We start from the raw sequence: 23,970 nt of genomic DNA on the forward strand, positions 1-23,970 counted from the left end.
TCACTCTGATCCAACAGAGGGTGGATGTTGAGAGTCCTTCCCCAAGGGTAGGGGAATCTAAAACAAGACGGCAGAGAGTTAAGTTGTGGGGGAAATAATCAAGATGAAAGCTGATGGTGAGTATGCAGAAGGGGGCTGGAGAGATGGTGCATTTCCAGGGTCTTAAAAATATCTGGTGAGATGCAGAGATAGGGAAGGTTCCTTGGGATATGTCACGCAAGACTTCACTCTATCGAGGACCTCGACACGAGGGGGTGCCTTGAAAGCAGCACCTATCCTCAAAGACTCCACCACCCCAGTGACACTCTGCCACCATTGGGGGATAAGGCCCAGGAGCCTGAAGATGAGCGCGAGGAGAGCTTCTTCCCCACGGCCATCAGATTCCTGGATGATCAACGAAACACAGACACGGCCTGACTTTCTCTGCACGATTATGGTGAATATTTATTTGGTAAAAATAGTTTTACCTCAGCAAAACACCAAATTTCATGACAATAAACTTCAGTTCTGATTCTGGTTCGGGTTCCAGCTATGGTTCCAGTTCTGATTCTGGTTCTGGTTCTGGTTCCGGCTCTGATTCTGGTTCTGATTCTGGTTCTGATTCTGGTTCAGGTTCTGGTCCTGATTCTGGTTCTAGTTTTGATTCAGGTTCTGGTTCTGATTCGGGTTCTGGTTCTGGTACTCGTTCTGATTCAGGTTCTGGTACTGATTCGGGTTCTGGTTCTGGTACTCGTTCTGATTCATATTCTGGTTCTGGCTTTGGATACGGTTTTGAATTGGGTTCTGATTCCGGTTCTCGTTCTGATTCTGATTCTGGTTCCGGTTCTGATTCTAGTCCTGATTCTGGTTCTGGTTCTGATTCTGCATCTGGTTCTGGTTCTAATTCGGGTTCTGAATATGGTTCTTATTCTGATTCTGATTCTGGATCTGGTCCTGTTTCTGATTCAGGTTCTGATTCTGGTTCTCGTTCTGATTCGGAAACTGGTTCTGATTCTGATACTGGTTCTCGTTCAGATTCTGATTCTAGTTCTGCTTTTGATTCTGGTTCTGGTTCTGCTTCTGGTCCTGATTCTGGTTCTGATTCTGGTTCTGGTTCTGGTTCTGTTTCTGATTCGGGTTCTGGTTCTGTTTCTGATTCTGGTTCTGATTCTGGTCCTGATTCTGGTTCATGTTCTGATACTGGTTCTGGTTCTGGTCCTGATTCTGGTCCTGAATCTGGTTCTGGTTCTGATTCTGCATCTGGTTCTGATTCTGATTCTGGTTCTGATTATGATTCTACTTCTGGTTCTGGTTCTGGTTCTAATTTTGCATCTGGTTCTGATTCTGATTCTGGTTCTGATTATGATTCTGGTTCTGATTATGATTCTGGTTCTGGTTCTGGTCCTAATTCTGGTTCTTATTGTGATACTGGTTCATATGCTCAATCATATTCTGTTTCTGGCTTTGGTTACGGTTGTGATTCCTGTACTGATTCTGGTTCTCGTTCTAATTCTGATTCTGGTTCTGTTTCTGATTCTGGTCCAGATTCTGGTTCTGGTTCTGATTCTGCATCTTGTTCTGATTCTGATTATGGTTTGGATTATGATTCTATTTCTGATTCTGGTTCTCGTTGTGATTCTAATTCTGGTTCCGGTTCTGATTCTGGTCCTGATTCTGGTTCTGGTTCTGATTCTGCATCTGGTTTTGATTCTGATTATGGTTCGGATTATGATTCTATTTCTGATTCTGGTTCTCGTTGTGATTCTAATTCTGGTTCCTGTTCTGATTCTGGTCCTGATTCTGTTTCTGGTTCTGATTCTGATTATGGTTCTGATTATGAATCTATTTCTTGATCTGGTTCTGGTTCATATTCTGATTCATATTCTGGTTCTGGCTTTGGTTACGGTTGTGATTCCTGTTCTGATTCAGGTTCTCGTTCTAATTCTGATTCTGTTTCCGGTTCTGATCTGGTCCTGATTCAGGTTCTGGTTCTGATTCTGCATTTTGTTCTGATTCTGATTATGGTTTGGATTAGGATTCTATTTCTGATTCTGGTTCTCGTTGTGATTCTAATTCTGGTTCCGGTTCTGATTCTGGTCCTGATTCTGGTTCTGGTTCTGATTCTGCATCTGGTACTGATTCTGATTATGGTTTGGATTATGATTTTATTTCTGATTCTGGTTCTCGATCTGATTCTGATTCTGGTTCCAGTTCTGATTCAGGTCCTAATTCTGGTTCTGGTTCTGATTCTGCATCTAGTTCTGATTCTGATTATGGTTCTGATTATGATTCTATTTCTAGATCTGGTTCTGGTTCATATTCTGATTCATATTCTGGTTCTGGCTTTGGTTACGGTTGTGATTCCTGTTCTGATTCTGGTTCTCGTTCTAATTCTGATTCTGGTTCCGGTTCTGATCTGGTCCTGATTCAGGTTCTGGTTCGATTCTGCATCTTGTTCTGATTCTGATTATGGTTCGGATTAGGATTTAATTTCTGATTCTGGTTCTCGTTGTGATTCTAATTCTGGTTCCGGTTCTGATTATGGTTTGGATTATGATTTTATTTCTGATTCTGGTTCTCGATCTGATTCTGATTCTGGTTCCAGTTCTGATTCAGGTCCTGATTCTGATTATGGTTCTGATTATGATTCTATTTCTGGTTCAGGTTCTGATTTGCGTCCTGATTCTGGTTCTCATTATGATTCTGGTTCTAGTTCTGTTCCTGATACTGGTTCAGATTCTTATACTGGTTCTTGTTCTGCTTCTGATTCTAGTTCTGGTATTGATTCTGGCTCTGGTTCTGATTCTGATTCTGGTTCTGATTATGATTCTATTTCTCGTTCTGGTTCTGGTTCTAATTCTGCATCTGGTTCTGGTTCTGATTCGGTTTCTGATTCGGGTTCTGATTCTCGTTCTTGTTCTGATTCTGGTTCTGGTTCTGGTCCTGATTCTGGTTGATGTTTTGATACTGGTTCTGGTTCTGGTTCCGATTCTGATTATGGTTCTGGTTCTGGTCCTTATTCTGGTTCTGGTTCTGATACTGCTTCTTCTTCTGGTTCTGATTATGGTTCTGATTCTGATTCTGGTTCTGGTTCTGGTTCTGATTCGGGTTCTGGTTCTGATACCGGTTCTTCTTCTGGTTCTGATTCTGGTTCTGATTCTGATGCTGTATCTGGTTCATATTATGATTATGGTTCTGATTATGATTCTATTTCTGACTCTGGTTCTCGTTCTGATTCTGATTGTGGTTCCAGTTCAGATTCAGGTCCTGATTTTGTTTCTTGTTCTGATTCATATTCTGGTTCTGGTTTTGGTTCAGATTCTAGCCCTGATTCTGGTTCTGGTTCTGATTCTGCATCTGGTTCAGATTCTGATACTGGTTCTGATTATGATTCTATTTCTGGTTCTGGTTCTGATTCTGGTTCTGGTTCTGGTCCTGATTCTGATTCTGGTACTGATTCTGGTTCTGGTTCTGGTTATGATTCTGGTTCTGATTCTTGTTCTGATTGTGATACTTATTCTGGTTATGGTTCTGATTCCGGTTCTGATTCTGGTTCTGATTCTGATTCTGGTTCCAGTTCTGATTCTGGTCCTGATTCTGGTTCTGGTTCTGATTTGCATCCTGAATCTGGTTCTCCTTCTGACTCTGATACTGATTCTGCTTCTGGTTCTGCTTCTAGTTCTGCTTTTGGTTCTGCTTCTGCTCCTGATCCTAGTCCAGGTTCTGATTCAGGTTCTGGTTCTGATTCGGGATCTGATTCTGTTTCTTGTTCTGATTCATATTCTGGTTCTGGCTTTGGTTCAGATTCTGGCCCTGATTCTGGTTCTGGTTCTGATTTTGCATCTGGATCTGATTCTGATTCTGGTTCTGATTATGATTCTATTTCTGGTTCTGGTTCTGATTCCGGTTCTGGTTCTGGTCCTGATTCTGATTCTGGTTCTGTTTCCGGTTCTGATTCTGGTTTTGATTCTTGTTCTGATTCTGATACTTGTTCTGGTTCTGGTTCTGATTCGGGTTCTGGTTCTGGTCCTGATTCTGATTCTGGTTCTGGTTCTGGTTCTGATTCGGGTTCTGGTTCTGATACCGGTTCTTCTTCTGGTTCTGATTCTGGTTCTGATTCTGATGCTGTATCTGGTTCATATTATGATTATGGTTCTGATTATGATTCTATTTCTGACTCTGGTTCTCGTTCTGATTCTGATTGTGGTTCCAGTTCAGATTCAGGTCCTGATTTTGTTTCTTGTTCTGATTCATATTCTGGTTCTGGTTTTGGTTCAGATTCTAGCCCTGATTCTGGTTCTGGTTCTGATTCTGCATCTGGTTCAGATTCTGATACTGGTTCTGATTATGATTCTATTTCTGGTTTTGGTTCTGATTCTGGTTCTGGTTCTGGTCCTGATTCTGATTCTGGTACTGATTCTGGTTCTGGTTCTGGTTATGATTCTGGTTCTGATTCTTGTTCTGATTTTGATACTTATTCTGGTTATGGTTCTGATTCCGGTTCTGATTCTGGTTCTGATTCTGATTCTGGTTCCAGTTCTGATTCTGGTCCTGATTCTGGTTCTGGTTCTGATTTGCATCCTGAATCTGGTTCTCCTTCTGACTCTGATACTGATTCTGCTTCTGGTTCTGCTTCTAGTTCTGATTTTGGTTCTGCTTCTGCTCCTGATCCTAGTCCAGGTTCTGATTCAGGTTCTGGTTCTGATTCGGGATCTGATTCTGTTTCTTGTTCTGATTCATATTCTGGTTCTGGCTTTGGTTCAGATTCTGGCCCTGATTCTGGTTCTGGTTCTGATTTTGCATCTGGTTCTGATTCTGATTCTGGTTCTGATTATGATTCTATTTCTGGTTCTGGTTCTGATTCCGGTGCTGGTTCTGGTCCTGATTCTGATTCTGGTTCTGGTTCCGGTTCTGATTCTGGTTCTGATTCTTGTTCTGGTTCTGATACTTGTTCTGGTTCTGGTTCTGATTCGGGTTCTGGTTCTGGTCCTGATTCTGATTCGGGTTCTGATTCTGGTTCTTTTTCTGATTCTGATTCTGGTTCTGGTTCTGATTCTGGTTCCAGTTCTGGTTCTGGTCCTGATTCTGGTTCTGGTTCTGATTCATGTTCTGGTTCTGATTCTGCTTCTTGTTCTGATTCTGCATCTGGTTCTGATTCTGATTATGGTCCGATTATGATTCTATTTCTGGTTCTGGTCCTGATTATGATTCTATTTCTGGTTCTGTTTCTGATTTGGGTCCTGATTCTGGTTCTAGTTCTGATTCTGATACTGGTTCAACTTCTGGTTCTGATACTGGTTCTGATTCTGATTCTGGTTCTCGTTCTGATTCTGATTCTAGTTCTGGTCCTGATTCTGATTCTGGCTCTGATTCTGATTCTGGTTCTGGTCCTGATTCTGGTTCCAGTTCTGATTCTGGTCCTGATTCTGGTTCTGATTCTGGTTCTTTTTCTGATTCTGGTTCTGGTTCTGGTCCTGATTCTGCACCTCGCTCTGATACTGGTTCAACTTCTGGTTCTGATACTGGTTATGATTCTGATTCTGGTTCTCGTTCTGATTCTGATTCTAGTTCTGGTCCTGATTCTGATTCTGGCTCTGATTCTGGTTCTGGTTCGGGTTCTGTTTCTGATTCGTGTTCTGTTTCTGATTCTGGTTCTGATTCTGGTCCTGATTCTGATTCAGGTTCTGATTCTGCATCTGGTTCTGATTCTGATTCTGGTCCCGATTATGTTTCCATTTATGGTTCTGGTTCTGATACTTTTTCATATTCTGAATCATATCCTGGTTCTAGCTTTGGTTACGGTTGTGATTCCTGTTCTGATTCAGGTTCTGGTTCTGATTTTGGTTCTGATTCTGGTCCTGATTCTGGTTCAGGCTCTGATGCTGGTTCTGGTTCCTGTTCTGATTCTGGTCCTGATTCTGGCTCTGGTTCTGATTCTGATTCTGGTTCTGATTATGATTCTATTTCTGGTTCTGGTTCTGGTTCTAATTCTGCATCTGGTTCTGGTTCTGATTCGGTTTCTGACTCGGGTTCTGATTCTCGTTCTCATTCTGGTTCTGGTCCTGATTCTGGTTGATGTTCTGATACTGGTTCTGGTTCTGGTTCTGATCCTGATTATGGTTCTGACTGTGATTCTGATTCTGATTCTGATTCTGATTCTGATTCTGGTTCTGGTTCTGGTCCTTATTCTGGTTCTGGTTCTGATACTGGTTCTTCTTCTGGCTCTGATTCTGGTTCTGATTCTGATTCTGATTCTGATTCTGATTCTGATTCTGATTCTGATTCTGGTTCTGGTTCTGGTTCTGATCCTTATTCTGGTTCTGGTTCTGATACCGGTTCTTCTTCTGGTTCTGATTCTGGTTCCACTTCTGATTCCGGACCTGATTCTGGTTCTGGTTCTGATTGTGACTATGGTTCTGTCTGTGATTCTGATTCTGATTCAGATTCAGATTCTGGTTCTGGATTTGGTTCAGATTCTGGCCCTGATTCTGGTTCTGGTTCTGATTCTGCATCTGGTTCTGATTCTGATACTGGTTCTGATTATGGTTCTATTTCTGGTTCTGGTTCTGATTCCGGTTCTGGTTCTGGTCCTGATTCTGATTTGGGTTCTGGTCCTGGTTCTTTTTCTGATTCTGATTCTGGTTCTGGTTCTGATTCTGGTTCTGATTATAATTCTATTTCTAGATCTGGTTCTGGTTCATATTCTGATTCATATTCTGGTTCTGGCTTTGGTTACGGTTGTGATTCCTGTTCTGATTCTGGTTCTCGTTCTAATTCTGATTCTGGTTCCGGTTCTGATCTGGTCCTGATTCGGGTTCTGGTTCGATTCTGCATCTTGTTCTGATTCTGATTATGGTTCGGATTAGGATTCTATTTCTGATTCTGGTTCTCGTTGTGATTCTAATTCTAGTTCCGGTTCTGATTCTGGTCTTGATTCTGGTTCTGGTTCTGATTCTGCATCTGGTACTGATTCTGATTAGGGTTTGGATTATGATTCTATTTCTGATTCTGGTTCTCGATCTGATTCTGATTCTGGTTCCAGTTCTGATTCAGGTCCTGATTCTGGTTCTGGTTCTGATTCTGCATCTTGTTCTGATTCTGATTATGGATCTGATTATGATTCTATTTCTGGTTCTGGTTCTGATTTGCGTCCTGATTCTGGTTCTCATTATGATTCTGGTTCTAGTTCTGTTCCTGATACTGGTTCTGATTCTTATACTGGTTCTTGTTCTGATTCTGATTCTAGTTCTGGTACTGATTCAGGTTCTGGTTCTGATTTGGGTTCTGATTCTGGTCCTGATTCTGGTTTAGGCTCTGATACTGGTTCTGGTTCCTGTTCTGATTCTGATTCTGGTTCTGATTATGATTCTATTTCTGGTTCTGGTTCTGGTTCTAATTCTGCATCTGGTTCTGGTTCTGATTCGGTTTCTGATTCGGGTTCTGATTCTCGTTCTGGTTCTGGTTCTGGTTCTGGTCCTGATTCTGGTTGATGTTTTGATACTGGTTCTGGTCCTGGTTCTGATTCTGATTATGGTTCTGACTGTGATCCTGAATCTGATTCTGATTCTGGTTCTGGTTCTGGTCCTTATTCTGGTTGTGGTTCTGATACTGGTTCTTCTTCTGGTTCTGATTCTGGTTCTGATTCTGATGCTGCATCTGGTTCATATTCTGATTATGGTTCTGATTATGATTCTATTTCTGATTCTGGTTCTCATTCTGATTCTGATTGTGGTTCCAGTTCAGATTCAGGTCCTGATTTTGTTTCTTGTTCTGATTCATATTCTGGTTCTGGTTTTGGTTCAGATTCTGGCCCTGATTCTGGTTCTGGTTCTGATTCTGCATCTGGTTCTGATTCTGATACTGTTTCTGATTATGATTCTATTTCTGGTTCTGGTTCTGATTCTGGTTCTGGTTCTGGTCCTGATTCTGATTCTGGTTCTGATTCTGGTCCTGGTTCCGGTTATGATTCTGGTTCTAATTCTTGTTCTGATTCTGATACTTATTCTGGTTCTGGTTCTGATTCCGGTTCTGATTCTGGTTCTGATTCTGATTCTGGTTCCAGTTCTGATTCTGGTCCTGATTCTGGTTCTGGTTCTGATTTGCATCCTGAATCTGGTTCTCCTTCTGACTCTGATTCTGATTCTGCTTCTGGTTCTGCTTATAGTTCTGCTTTTGGTTCTGCTTCTGCTCCTGATCCTAGTCCAGGTTCTGATTCAGGTTCTGGTTCTGACTCGGGATCTGATTCTGTTTCTTGTTCTGATTCATATTCTGGTTCTGGCTTTGGTTCAGATTCTGGCCCTGATTCTGGTTCTGGTTCTGATTCTGCATCTGGTTCTGATTCTGATTCTGGTTCTGATTATGATTCTATTTCTGGTTCTGGTTCTGATTCGGGTTCTGGTTCTGGTCCTGATTCTGATTCGGGTTCTGATTCTGGTTCTTTTTTCTGATTCTGATTCTGGTTCTGGATCTGATTCTGGTTCCAGTTCTGTTTCTGGTCCTGATTCTGGTTCTGGTTCTGATTTGCATCCTGAATCTGGTTCTCATTCTGACTCTGATTCTGATCCTGCTTCTGGCTTTGCTTCTGGTTCTGCTTTTGGTTCTGCTTCTGCAGCTGATCCTGGTCCTGGTTCTGATTCAGGTTCTGGTTCTGATTCGGGATCTGATTCTGTTTCTTGTTCTGATTCATATTCTGGTTCTGGCTTTGGTTCAGATTTTGACCCTGATTTTGGTTCTGGTTCTGATTCTGCATCTGGTTCTGATTCTGATGCTGGTTCTGATTATGATTCTGGTTCTGGTTCTGGTCCTAATTCTGGTTCTTATTGTGATACTGGTTCATATGCTCAATCATATTCTGTTTCTGGCTTTGGTTACGGTTGTGATTCCTGTACTGATTCTGGTTCTCGTTCTAATTCTGATTCTGGTTCTGTTTCTGATTCTGGTCCAGATTCTGGTTCTGGTTCTGATTCTGCATCTTGTTCTGATTCTGATTATGGTTTGGATTATGATTCTATTTCTGATTCTGGTTCTCGTTGTGATTCTAATTCTGGTTCCGGTTCTGATTCTGGTCCTGATTCTGGTTCTGGTTCTTATTCTGCATCTGGTTTTGATTCTGATTATGGTTCGGTTTATGATTCTATTTCTGATTCTGGTTCTCGTTGTGATTCTAATTCTGGTTCCGGTTCTAATTCTGGTCCTGATTCCAATTCTGGTTCTGATTCTGCATCTGGTTCTGATTCTGATTATGGTTTGGATTAGGATTCTATTTCTGATTCTGGTTCTCGTTGTGATTCTAATTCTGGTTCCGGTTCTGATTCTGGTCCTGATTCTGGTTCTGGTTCTGATTCTGCATCTGGTACTGATTCTGATTATGGTTTGGATTATGATTTTATTTCTGATTCTGGTTCTCGATCTGATTCTGATTCTGGTTCCAGTTCTGATTCAGGTCCTGATTCTGGTTCTGGTTCTGATTCTGCATCTAGTTCTGATTCTGATTATGGATCTGATTATGATTCTATTTCTGGTTCTGGTTCTGATTTGCGTCCTGATTCTGGTTCTCATTATGATTCTGGTTCTAGTTCTGTTCCTGATACTGGTTCAGATTCTTATACTGGTTCTTGTTCTGCTTCTGATTCTAGTTCTGGTATTGATTCTGGCTCTGGTTCTGATTCTGATTCTGGTTCTGATTATGATTCTATTTCTCGTTCTGGTTCTGGTTCTAATTCTGCATCTGGTTCTGGTTCTGATTCGGTTTCTGATTCGGGTTCTGATTCTCGTTCTTGTTCTGATTCTGGTTCTGGTTCTGGTCCTGATTCTGGTTGATGTTTTGATACTGGTTCTGGTTCTGGTTCCGATTCTGATTATGGTTCTGGTTCTGGTCCTTATTCTGGTTCTGGTTCTGATACTGCTTCTTCTTCTGGTTCTGATTATGGTTCTGATTCTGATTCTGGTTCTGGTTCTGGTTCTGATTCGGGTTCTGGTTCTGATACCGGTTCTTCTTCTGGTTCTGATTCTGGTTCTGATTCTGATGCTGTATCTGGTTCATATTATGATTATGGTTCTGATTATGATTCTATTTCTGACTCTGGTTCTCGTTCTGATTCTGATTGTGGTTCCAGTTCAGATTCAGGTCCTGATTTTGTTTCTTGTTCTGATTCATATTCTGGTTCTGGTTTTGGTTCAGATTCTAGCCCTGATTCTGGTTCTGGTTCTGATTCTGCATCTGGTTCAGATTCTGATACTGGTTCTGATTATGATTCTATTTCTGGTTCTGGTTCTGATTCTGGTTCTGGTTCTGGTCCTGATTCTGATTCTGGTACTGATTCTGGTTCTGGTTCTGGTTATGATTCTGGTTCTGATTCTTGTTCTGATTGTGATACTTATTCTGGTTATGGTTCTGATTCCGGTTCTGATTCTGGTTCTGATTCTGATTCTGGTTCCAGTTCTGATTCTGGTCCTGATTCTGGTTCTGGTTCTGATTTGCATCCTGAATCTGGTTCTCCTTCTGACTCTGATACTGATTCTGCTTCTGGTTCTGCTTCTAGTTCTGCTTTTGGTTCTGCTTCTGCTCCTGATCCTAGTCCAGGTTCTGATTCAGGTTCTGGTTCTGATTCGGGATCTGATTCTGTTTCTTGTTCTGATTCATATTCTGGTTCTGGCTTTGGTTCAGATTCTGGCCCTGATTCTGGTTCTGGTTCTGATTTTGCATCTGGATCTGATTCTGATTCTGGTTCTGATTATGATTCTATTTCTGGTTCTGGTTCTGATTCCGGTTCTGGTTCTGGTCCTGATTCTGATTCTGGTTCTGTTTCCGGTTCTGATTCTGGTTTTGATTCTTGTTCTGATTCTGATACTTGTTCTGGTTCTGGTTCTGATTCGGGTTCTGGTTCTGGTCCTGATTCTGATTCTGGTTCTGGTTCTGGTTCTGATTCGGGTTCTGGTTCTGATACCGGTTCTTCTTCTGGTTCTGATTCTGGTTCTGATTCTGATGCTGTATCTGGTTCATATTATGATTATGGTTCTGATTATGATTCTATTTCTGACTCTGGTTCTCGTTCTGATTCTGATTGTGGTTCCAGTTCAGATTCAGGTCCTGATTTTGTTTCTTGTTCTGATTCATATTCTGGTTCTGGTTTTGGTTCAGATTCTAGCCCTGATTCTGGTTCTGGTTCTGATTCTGCATCTGGTTCAGATTCTGATACTGGTTCTGATTATGATTCTATTTCTGGTTTTGGTTCTGATTCTGGTTCTGGTTCTGGTCCTGATTCTGATTCTGGTACTGATTCTGGTTCTGGTTCTGGTTATGATTCTGGTTCTGATTCTTGTTCTGATTTTGATACTTATTCTGGTTATGGTTCTGATTCCGGTTCTGATTCTGGTTCTGATTCTGATTCTGGTTCCAGTTCTGATTCTGGTCCTGATTCTGGTTCTGGTTCTGATTTGCATCCTGAATCTGGTTCTCCTTCTGACTCTGATACTGATTCTGCTTCTGGTTCTGCTTCTAGTTCTGATTTTGGTTCTGCTTCTGCTCCTGATCCTAGTCCAGGTTCTGATTCAGGTTCTGGTTCTGATTCGGGATCTGATTCTGTTTCTTGTTCTGATTCATATTCTGGTTCTGGCTTTGGTTCAGATTCTGGCCCTGATTCTGGTTCTGGTTCTGATTTTGCATCTGGTTCTGATTCTGATTCTGGTTCTGATTATGATTCTATTTCTGGTTCTGGTTCTGATTCCGGTGCTGGTTCTGGTCCTGATTCTGATTCTGGTTCTGGTTCCGGTTCTGATTCTGGTTCTGATTCTTGTTCTGGTTCTGATACTTGTTCTGGTTCTGGTTCTGATTCGGGTTCTGGTTCTGGTCCTGATTCTGATTCGGGTTCTGATTCTGGTTCTTTTTCTGATTCTGATTCTGGTTCTGGTTCTGATTCTGGTTCCAGTTCTGGTTCTGGTCCTGATTCTGGTTCTGGTTCTGATTCATGTTCTGGTTCTGATTCTGCTTCTTGTTCTGATTCTGCATCTGGTTCTGATTCTGATTATGGTCCGATTATGATTCTATTTCTGGTTCTGGTCCTGATTATGATTCTATTTCTGGTTCTGTTTCTGATTTGGGTCCTGATTCTGGTTCTAGTTCTGATTCTGATACTGGTTCAACTTCTGGTTCTGATACTGGTTCTGATTCTGATTCTGGTTCTCGTTCTGATTCTGATTCTAGTTCTGGTCCTGATTCTGATTCTGGCTCTGATTCTGATTCTGGTTCTGGTCCTGATTCTGGTTCCAGTTCTGATTCTGGTCCTGATTCTGGTTCTGATTCTGGTTCTTTTTCTGATTCTGGTTCTGGTTCTGGTCCTGATTCTGCACCTCGCTCTGATACTGGTTCAACTTCTGGTTCTGATACTGGTTATGATTCTGATTCTGGTTCTCGTTCTGATTCTGATTCTAGTTCTGGTCCTGATTCTGATTCTGGCTCTGATTCTGGTTCTGGTTCGGGTTCTGTTTCTGATTCGTGTTCTGTTTCTGATTCTGGTTCTGATTCTGGTCCTGATTCTGATTCAGGTTCTGATTCTGCATCTGGTTCTGATTCTGATTCTGGTCCCGATTATGTTTCCATTTATGGTTCTGGTTCTGATACTTTTTCATATTCTGAATCATATCCTGGTTCTAGCTTTGGTTACGGTTGTGATTCCTGTTCTGATTCAGGTTCTGGTTCTGATTTTGGTTCTGATTCTGGTCCTGATTCTGGTTCAGGCTCTGATGCTGGTTCTGGTTCCTGTTCTGATTCTGGTCCTGATTCTGGCTCTGGTTCTGATTCTGATTCTGGTTCTGATTATGATTCTATTTCTGGTTCTGGTTCTGGTTCTAATTCTGCATCTGGTTCTGGTTCTGATTCGGTTTCTGACTCGGGTTCTGATTCTCGTTCTCATTCTGGTTCTGGTCCTGATTCTGGTTGATGTTCTGATACTGGTTCTGGTTCTGGTTCTGATCCTGATTATGGTTCTGACTGTGATTCTGATTCTGATTCTGATTCTGATTCTGATTCTGGTTCTGGTTCTGGTCCTTATTCTGGTTCTGGTTCTGATACTGGTTCTTCTTCTGGCTCTGATTCTGGTTCTGATTCTGATTCTGATTCTGATTCTGATTCTGATTCTGATTCTGATTCTGGTTCTGGTTCTGGTTCTGATCCTTATTCTGGTTCTGGTTCTGATACCGGTTCTTCTTCTGGTTCTGATTCTGGTTCCACTTCTGATTCCGGACCTGATTCTGGTTCTGGTTCTGATTGTGACTATGGTTCTGTCTGTGATTCTGATTCTGATTCAGATTCAGATTCTGGTTCTGGATTTGGTTCAGATTCTGGCCCTGATTCTGGTTCTGGTTCTGATTCTGCATCTGGTTCTGATTCTGATACTGGTTCTGATTATGGTTCTATTTCTGGTTCTGGTTCTGATTCCGGTTCTGGTTCTGGTCCTGATTCTGATTTGGGTTCTGGTCCTGGTTCTTTTTCTGATTCTGATTCTGGTTCTGGTTCTGATTCTGGTTCTGATTATAATTCTATTTCTAGATCTGGTTCTGGTTCATATTCTGATTCATATTCTGGTTCTGGCTTTGGTTACGGTTGTGATTCCTGTTCTGATTCTGGTTCTCGTTCTAATTCTGATTCTGGTTCCGGTTCTGATCTGGTCCTGATTCGGGTTCTGGTTCGATTCTGCATCTTGTTCTGATTCTGATTATGGTTCGGATTAGGATTCTATTTCTGATTCTGGTTCTCGTTGTGATTCTAATTCTAGTTCCGGTTCTGATTCTGGTCTTGATTCTGGTTCTGGTTCTGATTCTGCATCTGGTACTGATTCTGATTAGGGTTTGGATTATGATTCTATTTCTGATTCTGGTTCTCGATCTGATTCTGATTCTGGTTCCAGTTCTGATTCAGGTCCTGATTCTGGTTCTGGTTCTGATTCTGCATCTTGTTCTGATTCTGATTATGGATCTGATTATGATTCTATTTCTGGTTCTGGTTCTGATTTGCGTCCTGATTCTGGTTCTCATTATGATTCTGGTTCTAGTTCTGTTCCTGATACTGGTTCTGATTCTTATACTGGTTCTTGTTCTGATTCTGATTCTAGTTCTGGTACTGATTCAGGTTCTGGTTCTGATTTGGGTTCTGATTCTGGTCCTGATTCTGGTTTAGGCTCTGATACTGGTTCTGGTTCCTGTTCTGATTCTGATTCTGGTTCTGATTATGATTCTATTTCTGGTTCTGGTTCTGGTTCTAATTCTGCATCTGGTTCTGGTTCTGATTCGGTTTCTGATTCGGGTTCTGATTCTCGTTCTGGTTCTGGTTCTGGTTCTGGTCCTGATTCTGGTTGATGTTTTGATACTGGTTCTGGTCCTGGTTCTGATTCTGATTATGGTTCTGACTGTGATCCTGAATCTGATTCTGATTCTGGTTCTGGTTCTGGTCCTTATTCTGGTTGTGGTTCTGATACTGGTTCTTCTTCTGGTTCTGATTCTGGTTCTGATTCTGATGCTGCATCTGGTTCATATTCTGATTATGGTTCTGATTATGATTCTATTTCTGATTCTGGTTCTCATTCTGATTCTGATTGTGGTTCCAGTTCAGATTCAGGTCCTGATTTTGTTTCTTGTTCTGATTCATATTCTGGTTCTGGTTTTGGTTCAGATTCTGGCCCTGATTCTGGTTCTGGTTCTGATTCTGCATCTGGTTCTGATTCTGATACTGTTTCTGATTATGATTCTATTTCTGGTTCTGGTTCTGATTCTGGTTCTGGTTCTGGTCCTGATTCTGATTCTGGTTCTGATTCTGGTCCTGGTTCCGGTTATGATTCTGGTTCTAATTCTTGTTCTGATTCTGATACTTATTCTGGTTCTGGTTCTGATTCCGGTTCTGATTCTGGTTCTGATTCTGATTCTGGTTCCAGTTCTGATTCTGGTCCTGATTCTGGTTCTGGTTCTGATTTGCATCCTGAATCTGGTTCTCCTTCTGACTCTGATTCTGATTCTGCTTCTGGTTCTGCTTATAGTTCTGCTTTTGGTTCTGCTTCTGCTCCTGATCCTAGTCCAGGTTCTGATTCAGGTTCTGGTTCTGACTCGGGATCTGATTCTGTTTCTTGTTCTGATTCATATTCTGGTTCTGGCTTTGGTTCAGATTCTGGCCCTGATTCTGGTTCTGGTTCTGATTCTGCATCTGGTTCTGATTCTGATTCTGGTTCTGATTATGATTCTATTTCTGGTTCTGGTTCTGATTCGGGTTCTGGTTCTGGTCCTGATTCTGATTCGGGTTCTGATTCTGGTTCTTTTTTCTGATTCTGATTCTGGTTCTGGATCTGATTCTGGTTCCAGTTCTGTTTCTGGTCCTGATTCTGGTTCTGGTTCTGATTTGCATCCTGAATCTGGTTCTCATTCTGACTCTGATTCTGATCCTGCTTCTGGCTTTGCTTCTGGTTCTGCTTTTGGTTCTGCTTCTGCAGCTGATCCTGGTCCTGGTTCTGATTCAGGTTCTGGTTCTGATTCGGGATCTGATTCTGTTTCTTGTTCTGATTCATATTCTGGTTCTGGCTTTGGTTCAGATTTTGACCCTGATTTTGGTTCTGGTTCTGATTCTGCATCTGGTTCTGATTCTGATGCTGGTTCTGATTATGATTCTGGTTCTGGTTCTGGTCCTAATTCTGGTTCTTATTGTGATACTGGTTCATATGCTCAATCATATTCTGTTTCTGGCTTTGGTTACGGTTGTGATTCCTGTACTGATTCTGGTTCTCGTTCTAATTCTGATTCTGGTTCTGTTTCTGATTCTGGTCCAGATTCTGGTTCTGGTTCTGATTCTGCATCTTGTTCTGATTCTGATTATGGTTTGGATTATGATTCTATTTCTGATTCTGGTTCTCGTTGTGATTCTAATTCTGGTTCCGGTTCTGATTCTGGTCCTGATTCTGGTTCTGGTTCTTATTCTGCATCTGGTTTTGATTCTGATTATGGTTCGGTTTATGATTCTATTTCTGATTCTGGTTCTCGTTGTGATTCTAATTCTGGTTCCGGTTCTAATTCTGGTCCTGATTCCAATTCTGGTTCTGATTCTGCATCTGGTTCTGATTCTGATTATGGTTTGGATTAGGATTCTATTTCTGATTCTGGTTCTCGTTGTGATTCTAATTCTGGTTCCGGTTCTGATTCTGGTCCTGATTCTGGTTCTGGTTCTGATTCTGCATCTGGTACTGATTCTGATTATGGTTTGGATTATGATTTTATTTCTGATTCTGGTTCTCGATCTGATTCTGATTCTGGTTCCAGTTCTGATTCAGGTCCTAATTCTGGTTCTGGTTCTGATTCTGCATCTAGTTCTGATTCTGATTATGGTTCTGATTATGATTCTATTTCTAGATCTGGTTCTGGTTCATATTCTGATTCATATTCTGGTTCTGGCTTTGGTTACGGTTGTGATTCCTGTTCTGATTCTGGTTCTCGTTCTAATTCTGATTCTGGTTCCGGTTCTGATCTGGTCCTGATTCAGGTTCTGGTTCGATTCTGCATCTTGTTCTGATTCTGATTATGGTTCGGATTAGGATTTAATTTCTGATTCTGGTTCTCGTTGTGATTCTAATTCTGGTTCCGGTTCTGATTATGGTTTGGATTATGATTTTATTTCTGATTCTGGTTCTCGATCTGATTCTGATTCTGGTTCCAGTTCTGATTCAGGTCCTGATTCTGATTATGGTTCTGATTATGATTCTATTTCTGGTTCAGGTTCTGATTTGCGTCCTGATTCTGGTTCTCATTATGATTCTGGTTCTAGTTCTGTTCCTGATACTGGTTCAGATTCTTATACTGGTTCTTGTTCTGCTTCTGATTCTAGTTCTGGTATTGATTCTGGCTCTGGTTCTGATTCTGATTCTGGTTCTGATTATGATTCTATTTCTCGTTCTGGTTCTGGTTCTAATTCTGCATCTGGTTCTGGTTCTGATTCGGTTTCTGATTCGGGTTCTGATTCTCGTTCTTGTTCTGATTCTGGTTCTGGTTCTGGTCCTGATTCTGGTTGATGTTTTGATACTGGTTCTGGTTCTGGTTCCGATTCTGATTATGGTTCTGGTTCTGGTCCTTATTCTGGTTCTGGTTCTGATACTGCTTCTTCTTCTGGTTCTGATTATGGTTCTGATTCTGATTCTGGTTCTGGTTCTGGTTCTGATTCGGGTTCTGGTTCTGATACCGGTTCTTCTTCTGGTTCTGATTCTGGTTCTGATTCTGATGCTGTATCTGGTTCATATTATGATTATGGTTCTGATTATGATTCTATTTCTGACTCTGGTTCTCGTTCTGATTCTGATTGTGGTTCCAGTTCAGATTCAGGTCCTGATTTTGTTTCTTGTTCTGATTCATATTCTGGTTCTGGTTTTGGTTCAGATTCTAGCCCTGATTCTGGTTCTGGTTCTGATTCTGCATCTGGTTCAGATTCTGATACTGGTTCTGATTATGATTCTATTTCTGGTTCTGGTTCTGATTCTGGTTCTGGTTCTGGTCCTGATTCTGATTCTGGTACTGATTCTGGTTCTGGTTCTGGTTATGATTCTGGTTCTGATTCTTGTTCTGATTGTGATACTTATTCTGGTTATGGTTCTGATTCCGGTTCTGATTCTGGTTCTGATTCTGATTCTGGTTCCAGTTCTGATTCTGGTCCTGATTCTGGTTCTGGTTCTGATTTGCATCCTGAATCTGGTTCTCCTTCTGACTCTGATACTGATTCTGCTTCTGGTTCTGCTTCTAGTTCTGCTTTTGGTTCTGCTTCTGCTCCTGATCCTAGTCCAGGTTCTGATTCAGGTTCTGGTTCTGATTCGGGATCTGATTCTGTTTCTTGTTCTGATTCATATTCTGGTTCTGGCTTTGGTTCAGATTCTGGCCCTGATTCTGGTTCTGGTTCTGATTTTGCATCTGGTTCTGATTCTGATTCTGGTTCTGATTATGATTCTATTTCTGGTTCTGGTTCTGATTCTGGTCCTGATTCTGGTTCTGGTTCTGATTCTGCATCTGGTACTGATTCTGATTATGGTTTGGATTATGATTTTATTTCTGATTCTGGTTCTCGATCTGATTCTGATTCTGGTTCCAGTTCTGATTCAGGTCCTAATTCTGGTTCTGGTTCTGATTCTGCATCTAGTTCTGATTCTGATTATGGTTCTGATTATGATTCTATTTCTAGATCTGGTTCTGGTTCATATTCTGATTCATATTCTGGTTCTGGCTTTGGTTACGGTTGTGATTCCTGTTCTGATTCTGGTTCTCGTTCTAATTCTGATTCTGGTTCCGGTTCTGATCTGGTCCTGATTCAGGTTCTGGTTCGATTCTGCATCTTGTTCTGATTCTGATTATGGTTCGGATTAGGATTTAATTTCTGATTCTGGTTCTCGTTGTGATTCTAATTCTGGTTCCGGTTCTGATTATGGTTTGGATTATGATTTTATTTCTGATTCTGGTTCTCGATCTGATTCTGATTCTGGTTCCAGTTCTGATTCAGGTCCTGATTCTGATTATGGTTCTGATTATGATTCTATTTCTGGTTCAGGTTCTGATTTGCGTCCTGATTCTGGTTCTCATTATGATTCTGGTTCTAGTTCTGTTCCTGATACTGGTTCAGATTCTTATACTGGTTCTTGTTCTGCTTCTGATTCTAGTTCTGGTATTGATTCTGGCTCTGGTTCTGATTCTGATTCTGGTTCTGATTATGATTCTATTTCTCGTTCTGGTTCTGGTTCTAATTCTGCATCTGGTTCTGGTTCTGATTCGGTTTCTGATTCGGGTTCTGATTCTCGTTCTTGTTCTGATTCTGGTTCTGGTTCTGGTCCTGATTCTGGTTGATGTTTTGATACTGGTTCTGGTTCTGGTTCCGATTCTGATTATGGTTCTGGTTCTGGTCCTTATTCTGGTTCTGGTTCTGATACTGCTTCTTCTTCTGGTTCTGATTATGGTTCTGATTCTGATTCTGGTTCTGGTTCTGGTTCTGATTCGGGTTCTGGTTCTGATACCGGTTCTTCTTCTGGTTCTGATTCTGGTTCTGATTCTGATGCTGTATCTGGTTCATATTATGATTATGGTTCTGATTATGATTCTATTTCTGACTCTGGTTCTCGTTCTGATTCTGATTGTGGTTCCAGTTCAGATTCAGGTCCTGATTTTGTTTCTTGTTCTGATTCATATTCTGGTTCTGGTTTTGGTTCAGATTCTAGCCCTGATTCTGGTTCTGGTTCTGATTCTGCATCTGGTTCAGATTCTGATACTGGTTCTGATTATGATTCTATTTCTGGTTCTGGTTCTGGTTCTGGTCCTGATTCTGGTTGATGTTTTGATACTGGTTCTGGTCCTGGTTCTGATTCTGATTATGGTTCTGACTGTGATCCTGAATCTGATTCTGATTCTGGTTCTGGTTCTGGTCCTTATTCTGGTTGTGGTTCTGATACTGGTTCTTCTTCTGGTTCTGATTCTGGTTCTGATTCTGATGCTGCATCTGGTTCATATTCTGATTATGGTTCTGATTATGATTCTATTTCTGATTCTGGTTCTCATTCTGATTCTGATTGTGGTTCCAGTTCAGATTCAGGTCCTGATTTTGTTTCTTGTTCTGATTCATATTCTGGTTCTGGTTTTGGTTCAGATTCTGGCCCTGATTCTGGTTCTGGTTCTGATTCTGCATCTGGTTCTGATTCTGATACTGTTTCTGATTATGATTCTATTTCTGGTTCTGGTTCTGATTCTGGTTCTGGTTCTGGTCCTGATTCTGATTCTGGTTCTGATTCTGGTCCTGGTTCCGGTTATGATTCTGGTTCTAATTCTTGTTCTGATTCTGATACTTATTCTGGTTCTGGTTCTGATTCCGGTTCTGATTCTGGTTCTCATTATGATTCTGGTTCTAGTTCTGTTCCTGATACTGGTTCAGATTCTTATACTGGTTCTTGTTCTGCTTCTGATTCTAGTTCTGGTATTGATTCTGGCTCTGGTTCTGATTCTGATTCTGGTTCTGATTATGATTCTATTTCTCGTTCTGGTTCTGGTTCTAATTCTGCATCTGGTTCTGGTTCTGATTCGGTTTCTGATTCGGGTTCTGATTCTCGTTCTTGTTCTGATTCTGGTTCTGGTTCTGGTCCTGATTCTGGTTGATGTTTTGATACTGGTTCTGGTTCTGGTTCCGATTCTGATTATGGTTCTGGTTCTGGTCCTTATTCTGGTTCTGGTTCTGATACTGCTTCTTCTTCTGGTTCTGATTATGGTTCTGATTCTGATTCTGGTTCTGGTTCTGGTTCTGATTCGGGTTCTGGTTCTGATACCGGTTCTTCTTCTGGTTCTGATTCTGGTTCTGATTCTGATGCTGTATCTGGTTCATATTATGATTATGGTTCTGATTATGATTCTATTTCTGACTCTGGTTCTCGTTCTGATTCTGATTGTGGTTCCAGTTCAGATTCAGGTCCTGATTTTGTTTCTTGTTCTGATTCATATTCTGGTTCTGGTTTTGGTTCAGATTCTAGCCCTGATTCTGGTTCTGGTTCTGATTCTGCATCTGGTTCAGATTCTGATACTGGTTCTGATTATGATTCTATTTCTGGTTCTGGTTCTGGTTCTGGTCCTGATTCTGGTTGATGTTTTGATACTGGTTCTGGTCCTGGTTCTGATTCTGATTATGGTTCTGACTGTGATCCTGAATCTGATTCTGATTCTGGTTCTGGTTCTGGTCCTTATTCTGGTTGTGGTTCTGATACTGGTTCTTCTTCTGGTTCTGATTCTGGTTCTGATTCTGATGCTGCATCTGGTTCATATTCTGATTATGGTTCTGATTATGATTCTATTTCTGATTCTGGTTCTCATTCTGATTCTGATTGTGGTTCCAGTTCAGATTCAGGTCCTGATTTTGTTTCTTGTTCTGATTCATATTCTGGTTCTGGTTTTGGTTCAGATTCTGGCCCTGATTCTGGTTCTGGTTCTGATTCTGCATCTGGTTCTGATTCTGATACTGTTTCTGATTATGATTCTATTTCTGGTTCTGGTTCTGATTCTGGTTCTGGTTCTGGTCCTGATTCTGATTCTGGTTCTGATTCTGGTCCTGGTTCCGGTTATGATTCTGGTTCTAATTCTTGTTCTGATTCTGATACTTATTCTGGTTCTGGTTCTGATTCCGGTTCTGATTCTGGTTCTGATTCTGATTCTGGTTCCAGTTCTGATTCTGGTCCTGATTCTGGTTCTGGTTCTGATTTGCATCCTGAATCTGGTTCTCCTTCTGACTCTGATTCTGATTCTGCTTCTGGTTCTGCTTATAGTTCTGCTTTTGGTTCTGCTTCTGCTCCTGATCCTAGTCCAGGTTCTGATTCAGGTTCTGGTTCTGACTCGGGATCTGATTCTGTTTCTTGTTCTGATTCATATTCTGGTTCTGGCTTTGGTTCAGATTCTGGCCCTGATTCTGGTTCTAGTTCTGATTCTGCATCTGGTTCTGATTCTGATTCTGGTTCTGATTATGATTCTATTTCTGGTTCTGGTTCTGATTCGGGTTCTGGTTCTGGTCCTGATTCTGATTCGGGTTCTGATTCTGGTTCTTTTTTCTGATTCTGATTCTGGTTCTGGATCTGATTCTGGTTCCAGTTCTGTTTCTGGTCCTGATTCTGGTTCTGGTTCTGATTTGCATCCTGAATCTGGTTCTCATTCTGACTCTGATTCTGATCCTGCTTCTGGCTTTGCTTCTGGTTCTGCTTTTGGTTCTGCTTCTGCTGCTGATCCTGGTCCTGGTTCTGATTCAGGTTCTGGTTCTGATTCGGGATCTGATTCTGTTTCTTGTTCTGATTCATATTCTGGTTCTGGCTTTGGTTCAGATTTTGACCCTGATTTTGGTTCTGGTTCTGATTCTGCATCTGGTTCTGATTCTGATGCTGGTTCTGATTATGATTCTATTTCTGGTTCTGGTTCTGATTCCGGTTCTGGTTCTGGTCCTTATTCTGATTTGGGTTCTGATCCTGGTTCTTTTTCTGATTCTGATTCTGGTTCTGGTTCTGTTTCTGATTCTGGTTCTGATTCTGGTCCTGAATCTGGTTCAGGTTCTGATTCTGCATCTGGTTCTGATTCTGATTCTGGTCCCGATTATGATTCCATTTATGGTTCTGGTTCTGATACTGGTTCATATTCTGAATCATATTCTGGTTCTAGCTTTGGTTACGGTTGTGATTCCTGTTCTGATGCTGGTTCTGGTTCCTGTTCCGACTCTGGTCCTGATTCTGGCTCTGGTTCTGATTCTGATTCTGGTTCTGATTATGATTCTATTTCTGGTTCTGGTTCTGGTTCTAATTCTGCATCTGGTTCTGGTTCTGATTCAGTTTCTGATTCGGGTTCTGATTCTCGTTCCAATTCTGATTCTGGTTCTGGTTCTGGTCCTGATTCTGGTTGATGTTCTGATACTGGTTCTGGTTCTGGTTCTGATCCTGATTATGGTTCTGACTGTGATTCTGATTCTGATTCTGATTCTGATTCTGGTTCTGGTTCTGGTCCTTATTCTGGTTGTGGTTCTGATACTGGTTCTTCTTCTGGTTCTGATTCTGGTTCTGATTCTGATGCTGCATCTGGTTCTGATTCTGATTCTGGTTCTGATTCTGATTCTGATTCTGATTCTGATTCTGATTCTGATTCTGATTCTGGTCCTTATACTGGTTCTGGTTCTGATACCGGTTCTTCTTCTGGTTCTGATTCTGATGCTGTATCTGGTTCGTATTATGATTATGGTTCTGATTATGATTCTATTTCTGATTCTGGTTCTCGTTCTGATTCTGATTGTGGTTCCGTTCAGATTCAGGTCCTGATTCTGTTTCTGGTTCTGATTCTGCATCTGGTTCTGATTCTGATACTGGTTCTGATTATGATTCTATTTCTGGTTCTGGTTCTGATTCCGGTTCTGGTTCTGGTCCTGATTCTGATTCTGGTTCTGATTTTGGTTCTGGTTCCGGTTCTGATTCTGGTTCTGATTCTTATACTTGTTCTGGTTCTGATTCTGGTTCTGATTCCGGTTCTCGTTCTGATTCTGATTGTGGTTCCGTTCAGATTCAGGTCCTGATTCTGTTTCTGGTTCTGATTCTGCATCTGGTTCTGATTCTGATACTGGTTCTGATTATGATTCTATTTCTGGTTCTGGTTCTGATTCCGGTTCTGGTTCTGGTCCTGATTCTGATTCTGGTTCTGATTTTGGTTCTGGTTCCGGTTCTGATTCTGGTTCTGATTCTTATACTTGTTCTGGTTCTGATTCGGGTTCTGGTTCTGGTCCTGATTCTGATTCGGGTTCTGATTCTGGTTCTTTTTTCTGATTCTGATTCTGGTTCTGGTTCTGATTCTGGTTCCAGTTCTGATTCTGGTCCTGATTCTGGTTCTGGTTCTGATTTGCATCCTGAATCTGGTTCTCATTCTGACTCTGATTCTGTTTCGGCTTCTGGTGTTGCTTCTGGTTCTGCTTTTGGTTCTGCTTCTGCTCCTGATCCTGGTCCTGGTTCTGATTCAGGTTCTGGTTCTGATTCGGGATCTGATTCTGTTTCTTGTTCTGATTCATATTCTGGTTCTGGCTTTGGTTCAGATTCTGGCCCTGATTCTGGTTCTGGTTCTGATTCTGCATCTGGTTCTGATTCTGATACTGGTTCTGATTATGATTCTATTTCTGGGTCTGGTTCTGATTCCGGTTCTGGTTCTGGTCCTTATTCTGATTTGGGTTCTGATCCTGGTTCTTTTTCTGATTCTGATTCTGGTTCTGGTTCTGTTTCTGATTCTGGTTCTGATTCTGGTCCTGATTCTGGTTCAGGTTCTGATTCTGCATCTGGTTCTGATTCTGATTCTGGTCCCGATTATGATTCCATTCATGGTTCTGGTTCTGATACTGGTTCATATTCTGAATCATATTCTGGTTCTAGCTTTGGTTACGGTTGTGATTCCTGTTCTGATTCAGGTTCTGGTTCTGATTTTGGTTCTGATTCTGGTCCTGATTCT

At 41.4% G+C, this 23,970-nt stretch overlaps 1 protein-coding gene across 1 annotated transcript; it reads left to right on the plus strand.

Moving 5' to 3' along the window:
• Window positions 1-103: 103 nt before the first annotated feature.
• LOC138765445 (fibroin heavy chain-like) lies at window positions 104-22,393 on the plus strand. Its single transcript, XM_069942485.1, has 10 exons — window positions 104-116; window positions 697-1,044; window positions 2,644-2,757; window positions 6,423-6,770; window positions 8,618-8,863; window positions 13,285-13,632; window positions 15,480-15,725; window positions 16,726-16,839; window positions 18,536-18,649; window positions 21,753-22,393. The coding sequence occupies exons 1-10, from the start codon at window positions 104-106 to the stop codon at window positions 22,391-22,393; spliced, it is 2,532 nt and encodes an 843-aa protein (XP_069798586.1).
• Window positions 22,394-23,970: the final 1,577 nt, after the last annotated feature.

Source organism: Narcine bancroftii, chromosome 5 (assembly GCF_036971445.1).
Source record: "Narcine bancroftii isolate sNarBan1 chromosome 5, sNarBan1.hap1, whole genome shotgun sequence".
Classification (NCBI taxonomy): Eukaryota; Metazoa; Chordata; class Chondrichthyes; order Torpediniformes; family Narcinidae; genus Narcine; species Narcine bancroftii.

Bases quoted from the DNA above. Each gene is read 5' to 3' on its own strand.
- LOC138765445 (XM_069942485.1), top strand. The intron at 2,758-6,422 runs GTATTGATTCTG...ATTCTGATTCAG, and splicing joins TGCTTCTGATTCTAGTTCTG to ATTCAGATTCTGGTTCTGGA. The intron at 13,633-15,479 runs GTTCTGATCTGG...GTTCTGATTCAG, and splicing joins TAATTCTGATTCTGGTTCCG to GTTCTGGTTCTGATTCGGGA.